We start from the raw sequence: 12176 nt of genomic DNA, 5'->3' as shown, positions 1-12176 counted from the left end.
AGTAGAGTAAATGAATAGTTCCATAGCCCTAGTTGTGCCTCACACAAAAATGTTTCGAATCGTTCAAACGTAGGGTTAAGCGAGGGGGAGACCTTTACAGGCCGTGAAAGCGCTTTGTCTACTATTCCAGAAATGGGATAGCATTTTCGCATTTTCCATAACAGTTCCATGCCACGGAAAAGAGATGACGCAAGGGAACGAAAGGATATCAATTATACTGTATTTGCCCCTTCTTTTTGCCTTTTCAAAGAGCACTTGGTGGTAGAAAAGGTCAGGACTTGGTGCCACTGCAAGCTCGAACGCTATGATTAGTCATTGCCAGCATGGTCAAGTGGCCACCATCCTTCCGGCGTCAGCTGCCCACAGAAAGTCAAGATTCTAGAAGGAACTGGTCTTGTCTAGGGTGGCCACATAGCGGTTGCGGTCCCCACGTTTTCCATGCGTTTTATAGTGCGCTTTGAGATTGTCGCGACGCGAGAATCAGCATCGACTGCAGTTTATTTCCACCTGATCGAACAACATATTTCCCTGCTTTCCAAGTACGATAAGCTCGGATTATGCTAACTATGTGTATCGCATATCACTAACCACCCAAACTCGACCCCTTTTATTATTTGACATTGCTATAAACTCCCTGGCTGAAATTGTTGGGTGCAACATGATTGCAGGGAATTCCAGAACTGCTTTCACCAATAATATTCGCACACTGGAAAACCTCATACTGCAAGGGTGTTCCATAAGCAGGGAGTCCCTTCGTCTGATTCACACTGCGCAGGTTCACATTCTCAAAATTGATATTTGGACAAGGGTGTGCCTCAGAACAGTAGATCGACGCAGCAATATTGTACCGTGAAGTGCCGGTGATATTCGCCCACGTCACATCTTCTATCTGCATCTTCGACGTATTGCAATCACTGCCATCGGCCTCAGAGTAAATGCACTGGGAAATCTGAATAGGCAATCCCACGTTCTCCATCTCGAAGTTGCGGAACGTGATGTTCTTGATCAAACCGTGGCCACCGCCTCCACCATCCCCGTTCGAAGTTTCGTTGAGCCAGACACCCTGCCAGGTTTTGATGTAAGCTCCATCCATGCAGTTCAAGCACTTGACATCCTCGAAGGTGATATTGATGTTGTAGTCTGGCATATTGGGATACTGGCCCACGGACCCAATAGTCATACCAACGGACTGGTGGCATGTTACGTTTTTGACTAAAAGATTGGTGGTATTTCCCTTAGCCGCAATGCAATCATCGCCATTGGTAATAGTCGCGTTCTCGACTAGAAGCATGTCACTATTCCAGGAGTCATAGCCATCAGTATTGGTGGTATCCCACTGGTTATCGCTCGTGGCATTGACAAAAAAGTTGGTGATTGAGACGTTCTTGCTCTGCCAGACGAATGTTGCCCAGAACTGAGGTTGGATGATCGTCAAATGGTCTGCCAGTAGATTTGTCGAATTGAAGAAAGTGATGCTGATCGGACGTCCCGGCTGATTGGCACCATTTCTGTTCTCAGTGTACCAAGCTTGGCCATTTCCGTTGTACCAGCCTCCCTCACCGCGCAGGGTGACGTTGGTGCCTCCGAAGAGCCAGGCTGTAGATTGGTTCTGTAGAACCACTGAGTAGGAGTGAGAGCGCCAGTAGGATATGTCGTCAGAGAAGCGAAGCTCTCCACGGAGCAAGACTTCGCAGTTGACGAGATTCGTGGTATTCAAAACAGAATTGATATGGAACGTATGATTCGAAAAGATTACTTTTCCATCAGTCCCACAGAGATCAAAGGCTTGGTGAATCGACGGTGCATCATCGATCGACGACCCTTCATGGGCTAGAGACTGGGGATATATGATGCACGTGGAGTTGTCATGGACCACATAGGAGGCCACTGCAGTTGCCCAGGCCAGGAGAATCCAAGGCTTCATGATGCAGTGATCGATGCTTTTAGGTTGATAGCTTTCAAATGAGTGAATAAATATTTTGCATGTATAGTACAGAGGTTTTTAAAGAAAATGGGAGGCCATAATAGTGATCTATATACTTGTAACTTCCACACGGAGGGGTTTTCACTATTCGTGCCCGTCTGTCCGAGCGCAACACTGTGTTACATCATTCGCCACAGTTTCAGAGAAACAATTGCCGGTGATACTGGTTTATATATCATTATATGTGCGGCTATTGAACAGACTTTCTGTAATAGCCGATTTTTCGCTTCAGCCTTTTGGAAGCGAAGTGCGCTTTGAGGGGTCACGGATGATCGGCATACCCGCCAACGGGGAACTGACTCGATCGGCCACACCATTTCCAACGGTGGAACGGATATTTGGGGAGCGTTCTCCTGAAGGGGAACTAGACGATTATCCACCGCCTTTCTAGTGTTGGCCTACGAGGTCATGGCTGCGGCCAGCAATCAGTCTGTTCCACAACCCGTCCGTCAAGATTCGCCACCGAGTATCCTCCAATTTGACCCCATAGTGCCCTAAATTCCAGGTGGGAAGGAGCAAGGCGTAACACGAAAATATACATAAGCATCTCTTGCACTGTAGGGCGTCCAAGGTAACTTGGAAGATATCTTAAATTCCTCCTTCCACTCCTGTGTCATAATAATGGCCCTGATTACGGGCATCGTTTCTTTCGCATTAGTGTTGACTTTGTTCTTAGGGGATGCTTCATCATACCAAGGGAACGTAATATGCATCTGGTACAGGAAATATCCCAGGTCCTCGGCTTCTATTGTCATTCTTGAGGTGACCGTTCCCTGAAGCGACCAGATGATGCGCTACTCTGAAGCATCCAATCAAGATCCTTGGGGAAACAATTCCTGATGGCAGTCAGCGATTCTGATGAATTGTCTTGCGGATATTTCTTCCCTTGCTTGTGTAGAAAGATTAGCAGTACTGTACAGTATCTCCAGACGGAGGGCTCTAAATGTGTTGCTGGGGCATGCACTCCTTAAGAAAAGCGCGTTATAGGCTACTAGGAAAGATGAGGCAGTATGGTACGGATTGGACCACGTCGAGTGATATTAAGAAGCTCATAATAATGAAATCTTCAATAAAATTACTTCCGCGAGGAGCAGCACAGCCCTCCTAAGTCCCTAACGCGGGTCTGTCGTACTCAAAGAATTGTAAAAGCTAACTATCATTACCACAGTCCGTTAGTTAGCGCTCGCAGGTCGCTTTGGGTTGCGGCACCTTTCCGTAAACAGCTATTGTTTGCGTTGAATTCAAAAAAGCGATCGAGTCGATCAAAGGTAAGGGGGTTTTGTAAGAACAGATGACCAAGAATCATCACTCAGTGCGAGCGTATGACTACAGTATTAAGGTGCGGTATTGGGCAATAGGAACCAATAGGTCGTCTTGGCTCCCATATAGCACACGGGGGATTTTGCAACTCAGTATCTCAACCACGATTGTTTAGTATACGATTTTATAGTATCTTCATGGTATTTCGACCATGCCAAGCCAATTTATGAGGTCCAAATAATTTATGATATTTTGTTATATCTCGTTTATCATAGAGCTTTGGAGTCTGTGTAAGCGGCAACCTGCACCTCCGTCCAGTCCCAGAGTTCCCGAGCGAGATCTGCATTCCGGACGACAGTGGTTCCGCTGGTGCGATACCCAACGGGAGTATAGTAAGCTCCATTGACTAGGTTCTCCTTAGAAACTCCAGCCGCCCAGAGCTGATTGAGCGCACCACTGGAGACATTCCGGAAGAAAAGTAGCATGACACCCACGCTATACTTTGTCATGGCATCGGCCCTACTAGCATGCCCGTACAGATCACTATTGACCGTTCCCGGGTGGACCGCCACTGACAGTATCTCGGGATGTCGACGCGCAAGCTCGGAAGCAAATAAAATGTTGGCCGCCTTGGAGGCACCATATCGAGTCCAGGTGCTGCCTGCCAACAGGCCGGGCGTGGATGTCATTTCTTCAAGGGAAGATGGGGAGATAACATGGGCGAGAGAAGCTAGTGTTACCACGCGGACGTCAGGGTCGATCCCCTTCGCCTTCTCGCAATCGACGGTCTGTTGTAACGTGGGCAGAAGCAGCCTCGTCAGGAGAAAGTGGCCGACATGGTTCGTGCCGAGCTGCACCTCAAATCCGTCCTCGGTTGTGGTCGGCGGATTGCCCATTGTACCCGCATTGAGAATAAGGAGGTCCAGTCGGTCGCAGTCGGTGTGGAATTTGGCTGCCGCGGCCCGGATGGATGTGAAAGAGGCCAGGTTGAGCGGGAGAAATCTGATGTCGGCGGGGGAGGAGAGGCTGGCTTGGATCGACCTGATCGCCTCTCGCGCCTTGCTCTCGGTGCGGGCGGCCAGGTAGATGCGTGCCGGGTTGTGTTTCGCGAGTTGGAGGATGGTCTCCTTGCCGAGGCCGGTATTCCCTGTAGAGACCAGGGCGGTTAGTTAGTAGTCGGCACTGGTCGGGAGTCGTTGGAGGATGTACCACCAGTGACCAAGACCACCCTGCCCTCGAGGTTTCTGAAGTCGCGCTCTGGCTTGAACGAGGACCCGAGTAGACCAAAAGTGGCCTCGCTCAGGGTTGGCCCGACGCTGGCGCACATCTCCCAGGGATGGCGGGCGGCGTAAGTCGCAAAGCCGCGCAGGCAGAGCACGTCGCGGATTTCCATGATTCCTTGTCCAGCGATCCGGGGTGAGACCAGAATGTCATGGCGACGGGGGCGAGGAAGCCGGGGCGACCCGAGCAGCTACTAAAGATGCAGATCACTCCGTCCATGATGCGGGCCCTGCAAGAAGAAGAACGAAGGAAATCGAGAGATAGTAGTGTCAGGGTGACGATGAGAGAATTATTGTCGCTGGCCCTAGCAATCTGGGCAGTACTAACTACAGGGATTGCAACAGTGGGAGACATCGAGGGCGGAAGTTACCACAGTAATTCAATGTACGGCGGAACACCACCACAGTGATTTACCAATAGTTCGGTAGTAGGTAGCTATTCCCGTCGTAAGTCAGACTGTCAGAGGAGGCAAGGGCCGGCCGATTATTGCCTGGATTTCTGCTTGATCCGAGTGGCCCCCCCTGCATCTGCACGATACATAAACTAGCTACTGCGCCCGAGGAGTATTCTCATCTAGATTTATCCTCCCATCACACGAACATGCGTTTCCTCTGCCTGCACGGCAGCGGAACAAATGCCGAAGTAAGATCTCGCGCTCTAAGAAGCGGTGATTGCTGCTGATTGACTGGGATAGATCTTGGAAATCCAAACCGGCGGACTGAGACAGCAGCTCGAGAAGAAGGGCCACCGCTTTATCTTCGTGAATGGCCGACAGGATGCGCAAGTCGAGTCGGGTATGTCCCTTGTCCCTCGGAGCCAAGCAATATTGACTCAGGAGGTTGTTCCAGAACTCGAAGGCATCTTCGACGGTCCCTTCTACAACCACTACCCGCGAGGTCCAACGCCGGGCGCGGGCGTCCTCGAGGCTTTCGAGCACACCTACAGGATCATTTCCGAACAAGGGCCTTTCGATGCCGTCATGGGGTTCAGCCAGGGTGCGGCGTTGGCCGCGGCGCTGATAATTCACCACGCCAAGGAGAACCCACATGCTCCGCCGTTGTTCCGCGCGGCTGTTTTTCTCTGTGGAGGATGTCCGTTCGACCGTTCGGGCATGGCATATATCACGCCGCAGCCGGATACATACACCATCTCCATCCCCACGGCGCATATTGTCGGCAAGCTGGATCCGCTGTACCCGGAGAGCATGAAGTTGTATGGTCTGTGTGAGCCCTCTCAGGCGGTGATTTATGATCATGGATCGAAGCATATGGTGCCCTTCGATGTGAAGAATACGGATGGGATGACAAGAGCGATCGAAGAGACGGTGGCAAGGGCAATGTCCATTTAGGAGTTTCATTCGTGCAGCTGAAGAGTAATCCTAATACGCGGATATCAATGAGAACACGCTCGTATCTCTGATCATCTCATCTATCACCCGAAGCCTATGTACCGAGTAAAATCCTCCCAGATCAACTAGTGCTGCTTTCGAGCAGCATTGGGTGCTTTCGGAGACTGAGATCGAGACAATGCAATCGCAAAAAGTAGCATCACAAATCCGAGAATCAAGGCAGGGCCCCATGAAGTCTGCAGCCTTTCAGTCCAGCGAGCACGGGGATCACCAAGTCATAACCCAGCAGTCGCCTGGCCATCTCCTTCGGGCGGGATGGTCTTCTGCAGGAACTGCTCGAGATCATCGATCTCAGCGGGGTCCGCAGAGTGGCCGAGATCGCTGCAGACAGCGTTAGCACATACCCAAGTGAGAGAGACCACAAGCAACATACGAATAACGATTGAACGTAACATCCTTCAACCCCAGCTCCTTCAGAGTCTGCGATGACTTCTCCCCAAATTGGAAAGGCACCACAGCATCATCCAACCCATGAGCCAAGAAAAAGGGCGTGTTCTTGTTCGGCCAGTTTTCGGGCGTGTAGCTCTTGATGCGATCGCTGAGAAGAAGATAGCACGACAGCCCGAAAACACCCCCCAGCTTCTCCTTCGCCGTTACGCCGGTGAACACTGACATGGCGCCACCCTGCGAGAACCCACCAAGCACGATACGCGACGGGTTGATGCCCTTGTCCATTTCTTCTTTGATCAGTGTGTTAAAGTAGTCGCGTGAGCGGAGGATGCCCGGTTCGTCTTGTAGGTTAACGGATTCTTTCCAGTCCACCTATTCGCGCGTGAGTGAGGGATTGGTTTCAGGGAGGGAGGCAAGCCATACATCCGAGCCGAGTTTGGCAATGTCGTACCAGCCCGGCATGCTCATGCCAAAATTCTGGAGGACGAGTTAGTCTGTCTTCGGTAGATGGACCGATGGACCGTTGGGCTCGTCCATACACAGGTGATCGGAATCGACGGCGCATTGGGGAAGACAAAGGCCACCTCGTCGAACTTGCCTCGACGGCGCCAGTTCTGGGCAAGGGCCATCCTGCGAATGTTAACGTCGACTAACAATTCGGTCATTCGAGGGGTTGATACCATCCGGCGCCACTAGGGTCGATGGTCAGTTCTCGTGTCCATACGGTGGCCGAGTCGTCTACTCACGTATCGCCGAGGCCATGGGCAATGATGACCGTGGCGGTATGCTTCTTGAGCGCGGGCACCACGAAGGGAGCGAGGGTCGACATGATGATTGCTGCGATGCAACACCGGAGCGGAAAGAAGCAGGTCGGACTCAGGCACACGATCACATGACGGGCAACCAATCCGTCGACACCACTTGCCAGTGAAAGATCATGGATGCCGATGGAGGCGGGACCCTTTCACCTCGGATTACTATTTGTCTCAACATTGTTCATGGACGTCCAGTATTAGTATTAATTAATAGTACATGTAGGTTCCGACTCGATCTACTACATTTGCTACCGCCTCACGTGATGGCCCGGATCAATCCCGTTCTCGACTGGTTTGTTCGCTCGTCACAGCATCATTACTACGATTACTAGGTGTGTCCAGTAAGTTTTTCATTCTTGCAAGCGCAATCATGCCTCCCCGGGCCCCCAAGTGGTGGTCCTCCCCGCCCAATGATGCCGACCTCGACTACGGCTTCGATTCTGACGATGGCGACAGATCCAATCCAGACCCCCAACGCAGGACACCAGACGCCGAGGACAAGGGTGTGCTTGGGAACATGGCGTCCTGGCTGCAACGCCAGGCGGGCTCCCATCCCACGCAGCTCACCACAACGGCCGTGCTATCTGGCGCGGCTGTAGCGGGCGCGATTTTCGGATACCAAGCTTTTCGCCGGAAGGAGGCCGTGCATGACCTGAAGGCTTCCATCCCGGAGATTGGTGAGCGGCACCATGCGGACAAGGTGAGTTTTATCCTTTCGAATTCTACAATACAAGGGCTGATTGGTGGACCTGAAGCTCACGCAGTTCGGCGCCGCAGCCTCGGATGTGCAATTAAGCAAGGAGGACGAACGCAGCACAGCTTTGGCGCGTAGGGCGCAACAAGGAGACTACGATGATGGTATGTTACTTTAATGTTGCTGCAACGTGTACATCTAAACTCGTCTCCGACAGACCTCATTCTCGAACAACTCGCACGCAACCGCGTCTTTCTGACTGATGAAGGCCTAGCAAGCCTGCATTCCTCCTTTATCGTCGTTGTCGGTTGTGGGGGTGTCGGATCGCACGCTGCAGCGGCACTGGCTCGGTCCGGTGTATCCAAGATCCGGCTTATCGACTTTGACCAGGTCACGCTGTCGTCGCTAAACCGACATGCCGTCGCCACATTGGCGGACGTGGGAACACCGAAAGTACATTGTATCCGGCGGCGACTTGAACAGGTTGCGCCGTGGGTCATGTTCGATTGCCGCAACGAGCTGTTCGGCAAGTCAGTCGCTGAAACATTGCTGGGGCCGTGGACCTTGACTCATGACGGCGAGGGACGCCGTCCTGACTATGTGCTTGACTGTATCGACAATATCACCTCTAAGGTGGACTTGTTATACTACTGCCACGCGAACTCTCTGCCGGTGATCTCATCTATGGGTGCGGGCTGCAAATCAGACCCGACTCGCATCGTGGTTGGTGACATCTCCCAGAGCACGGATGATCCCCTGTCTCGCAGCACGCGACGTCGGTTAAAAGCCATGGGTGTCAGTTCAGGGGTTGCAGCAGTGTTCTCGACTGAGAAGCCAGGACCAGGCAAAGCGAGTCTGCTCCCGCTACCGGAAGATGAGTATGCCAAGGGCCAAGTCGGCGAGCTGGGCGTGCTCCCAGACTTCCGGGTACGCATTCTGCCTGTGTTGGGGACCATGCCTGCGGTTTTTGGGTACACAGTCGCCAACCATGTGATCTGCAGCGTGACGGGATATCCAATCGAATACAGCATGAGCTCGAAGGGCCGCGACAAGATGTACGATGGCATGATGGCTTCTTTGCAAAGTCTGTACGAACGTCTAGTTCGACAGGTAGCCGGCCAAGACCCTATCGGACTCCGCCTGCCCGTCAACAAGGACGACATCGCTTTTCTCGTGGACGACGTCTGGCGCGGGAAGAGCGCTGTCAGCGGGTTGGGCAACCGGCTGGTTTTGGTACCGTGGCAGGTGCCCCCTGCTGGATTCAGAATGAATCTCACCTTGGAGAAGGAAGGACAGAAGACCGTTGCGGTGGAGCTGGATCAATTGGTGTGCATGACCAAAGAAGAAGCGGCTCGACACGAGCGCGAGGTGCTGCACGGCGGGAAAAACGTGAGCGAAATCTACGACGCCGTGGTGTTGCAACGGGTGGACATGCGGAAGAAGGAGGCTCAAGCGTATGACCAGTATCGTTGAACTGAAACAAAATTTATCAATCCATATGAGAATCGATGGATAGTTTATGAATAATGAAGAATACTAAGACCACAAGAACAAAGGGGTGACTATGTAGCATTTAGGACCAACCATAAGGTCCCTGCTGCACCTGTTCACCTGCTTGGTTGACCACCAGGTTATGAGGGAATCGCTTATCATCCATGATCTTAGTAGCAGGTAGTTCGAGCGAGCTTCACCCAGCCTCCAGGGCCGACGGTTCGCGGGGTCGGAAAAGATCACAGATACAAAAGTAGCTACTTCAAGCATAGACTCCCGGGAGGGGAAGTATAGACCGAACATCATATAAGCCGAGAGATAATAAGCACATCAAGGATCATTCAACTCTTACCAACGCCTCTGCCCAATCCAAGACCACACGCCAATATAGATTCTATGTATCAACAAAAGTAACACAAACTCCAAAAGCCAAAATCATGAGCCACGACTACTTCGTTGCGGCGACGGAGAATGCCACTCGCCATCGCTCTCCCACACCCCTGCAGGTCCATACATGCCAGCCTCAGACCCTCTAAGAAATGCAAAGCGGAAGAAGAGGTCTTCAGTCTCATCGTCCGTATCACCATCAGTGAGCAAAATGGACTGAGATCCGACGGGTTGCTGTCCCTCACCGTTGCGGCGAGCCAGGCGCGAGCCATGTTGCAATTCCAAGCCGTCGTGACCATGGCGGTGCCAGGTAAATTCACCTTGCGGGTCTTCGTCTAGATAGCCTCGATAGCGCTCAACGTCATTGAGCAAGACTGAGATCCCGTCGACAGCAAGACTAGCCATCCGCTCGTGTTCCCACAAAGTAAACGAGATATTTCCATTGCCTCGATGGCTGTTATTGGTTCCAAAATCCGACAAGGAGATCGTGACCGATGCATTTGTGATGTTTGGATATGTAGACCACCAGTTGTGTCCATCAGGACTGGACACTCGTTCACCGAGAGCCGCAGGAGTCTCAATAATTGAGGCGAATCCCCAACGTGCGACTCCGTTGACGAAGAGACCCAGAAGCAAGCCCTGGTAGACCAATGAGGGGCGGGTTGGAAAGGCGGTGCCAGGCATGAGCAGAATGGCGAGAATGTAATGATGGATGCGAAGGCGTAGGCCCGGAAGCGGGAGGAGAATAAGAATTATCAGGCCCATAGTGCAATAAATCTTCAGGTATCGCGGCATCAGCCCACCCTGGCGAATCTGCCATGCTTGGCTCAGAACGATGGCGATAATAGTAGGAATCACTAGGGCCAAAGCCAGCTTTGCACCGGGCTGTTGCTGGATGTCCTTCGGTGTCAGGCGCTGAAGTGGAATCAAACGCGCAAAAGTGTAGTTGTTCAGAGCCCCGAAGAAGACTGGCGGCAAATATAGGAACATCTTCGACAGCTGGTAGATGGGCGACGTAATAGGTTGCAGTAGTGGCGCTGCACAAAATTTGTAGAGGACATAGGCCACAAATGATGCCGGCAACAACCGAGATAGTAGGGCGGACACGAGGTCGGTCAGGAAAGGATACGAGGGGGGATCAGCGACCAGGCCTGTATGACAAAAGACCATGAAAAATGTGCTGAAGAACAGCACCGGTGGAGATGTACAAAAGAGCCATAGGACGCCAACCGCGGCGATGGTGACCCCGAGGAGCGGCCAGCGCGGGTCCGGTGGGCAGGTTGCCTGCGACGACGATAGTTTCAGGAAACTGAAGGACTTGGGGAAGGTAGACGGAAATTCCACCGATTCGATCCCGTTCTGCTTAACAGACGGATAGGAGTGGGCTGCGCCTTCGAGCTTCGTAACACCGCAGCCGCCGACCGAGTTCGGAATGGCCCCAGCATGAATCGCCGCTTGACAGACAAAGCTGTCGGCGCGATAGATGGCGGGATCAGGCTTATCTGGTTGCGGGCCCCCAATCACCAGTCCTTGGTAGTTGTATGACTGGTTTCCAACGATATGAGGCTCTAACAGCTTGGTATCACGGCAGTTCGCAGGACACCGGAAGGCGACCGTCGACGAGGAAAATGGACGGCAGTTGTTCCCGTTGAGACCGCATCCGTTGCCGAAATCCCTGCATCAAGACAAAAATCGTTAGCGCTGATCTAAGTTCCAAACCCGCGGACGGTAGTTACCAGAAATTCGTCGAGCATGAGAGAGTCTGCGGCCGACCATATCCTTCGATGTAACCCGAGGAGCGCGAGTGTAGCAAAACCAGGAACCAAGGCAGAAACCACGACAGATACAAAAGCATCAAGAGAGAGACCTTGTGCTTGCGCTTGGGAAAGAAGTGATCCAGGTACTGGACGGGTAGCTCCTGGAAGCGCGGGAACAACGGCTTTAACAAGAGCATATGCGGTGGATCCGGGCCCTTGACCCATCGAGCGGTAGCCCGACCGGCCTTGCGAAGTGGCAAAGGCACCCATTGCCAGCGAAAAGACTTGGACGACTCTTGTAGCCAGACGGGGAGCACGCTGCCAGCTTCGACGTCTGGGGGTGGCAGGTCTTCGGAAGCGTCGGGATCAGCCATGCGCGGGTCCTCCTCGAGTAACGGGGGCACATAGAGCCGGTTGGCCTCCGGGTGGCGTTCGCCGAGCATGGTGGCGGAGGCACGGGGGCGGTCGCGATGAGCACAAACGAGCGAAGCGATGAGCAGCAACCAAGAACGAATACAGCAAGAAGGGGAAGAAGAAGAATATATAGTATGAAATGAGGCTGGGGCGGGCCGGGCAGACACTAGATCTGCCAGAGGTACGGCGTGGGGAGATCGTCACGGCTAGCGCGGAGGGATCACCAGGCACACCAGCCAAGGTGACAGGAGTTGGGCCGGAAGAGGGAAGGTAGGAGTCTACGACTGGGTAGACA

General features: G+C 52.8%; 7 protein-coding genes across 7 annotated transcripts; 3 read left to right on the top strand and 4 right to left on the bottom strand.

The window, feature by feature from the left end:
• Positions 1-610: 610 nt before the first annotated feature.
• On the bottom strand, positions 611-1924 carry N7510_000040 (exo-polygalacturonase; the record flags this gene model as incomplete). The annotated part of the gene is made up of 1 exon (XM_056971970.1): positions 611-1924. One exon carries the CDS (start codon positions 1922-1924, stop codon positions 611-613), a length of 1314 nt encoding a protein of 437 aa, XP_056837087.1.
• A 1135-nt stretch (positions 1925-3059) lies between these two features.
• Positions 3060-4637, bottom strand: N7510_000039 (putative short-chain dehydrogenase/reductase family protein; the record flags this gene model as incomplete). The annotated part of the gene is made up of 3 exons (XM_056971969.1): positions 3060-3107; positions 3553-4391; positions 4454-4637. 3 exons carry the CDS (start codon positions 4635-4637, stop codon positions 3060-3062), a joined length of 1071 nt encoding a protein of 356 aa, XP_056837086.1.
• Positions 4638-5125: 488 nt separating this feature from the next.
• On the top strand, positions 5126-5873 carry N7510_000038 (uncharacterized protein; the record flags this gene model as incomplete). The annotated part of the gene is made up of 2 exons (XM_056971968.1): positions 5126-5167; positions 5220-5873. The coding sequence occupies 2 exons, from the start codon at positions 5126-5128 to the stop codon at positions 5871-5873; spliced, it is 696 nt and encodes a 231-aa protein (XP_056837085.1).
• Positions 5874-6148: 275 nt separating this feature from the next.
• N7510_000037 (palmitoyl-(protein) hydrolase) lies at positions 6149-7152 on the bottom strand (the record flags this gene model as incomplete). Its single annotated transcript, XM_056971967.1, has 6 exons — positions 6149-6254; positions 6307-6695; positions 6747-6800; positions 6863-6953; positions 7004-7015; positions 7070-7152. 6 exons carry the CDS (start codon positions 7150-7152, stop codon positions 6149-6151), a joined length of 735 nt encoding a protein of 244 aa, XP_056837084.1.
• Positions 7153-7508: 356 nt separating this feature from the next.
• Positions 7509-7970, top strand: N7510_000036 (uncharacterized protein; the record flags this gene model as incomplete). Its single annotated transcript, XM_056971966.1, has 1 exon — positions 7509-7970. The coding sequence occupies one exon, from the start codon at positions 7509-7511 to the stop codon at positions 7968-7970; it is 462 nt and encodes a 153-aa protein (XP_056837083.1).
• Positions 7971-8009: 39 nt separating this feature from the next.
• N7510_000035 (tRNA threonylcarbamoyladenosine dehydratase) lies at positions 8010-9305 on the top strand (the record flags this gene model as incomplete). Its single annotated transcript, XM_056971965.1, has 1 exon — positions 8010-9305. The coding sequence occupies one exon, from the start codon at positions 8010-8012 to the stop codon at positions 9303-9305; it is 1296 nt and encodes a 431-aa protein (XP_056837082.1).
• A 453-nt stretch (positions 9306-9758) lies between these two features.
• On the bottom strand, positions 9759-11910 carry N7510_000034 (LCCL domain-containing protein; the record flags this gene model as incomplete). Its single annotated transcript, XM_056971964.1, has 2 exons — positions 9759-11385; positions 11447-11910. The coding sequence occupies 2 exons, from the start codon at positions 11908-11910 to the stop codon at positions 9759-9761; spliced, it is 2091 nt and encodes a 696-aa protein (XP_056837081.1).
• Positions 11911-12176: the final 266 nt, after the last annotated feature.

The sequence above is a fragment of the Penicillium lagena genome (assembly GCF_028827675.1).
Source record: "Penicillium lagena strain IBT 129212 chromosome Unknown utg000001l_segment0_segment0, whole genome shotgun sequence".
NCBI classification, from domain to species: domain Eukaryota; kingdom Fungi; phylum Ascomycota; class Eurotiomycetes; order Eurotiales; family Aspergillaceae; genus Penicillium; species Penicillium lagena.
The sequence above is the reverse complement of the archived record's forward strand: the minus strand, read 5'-3'. Positions and strand labels throughout refer to the sequence as shown.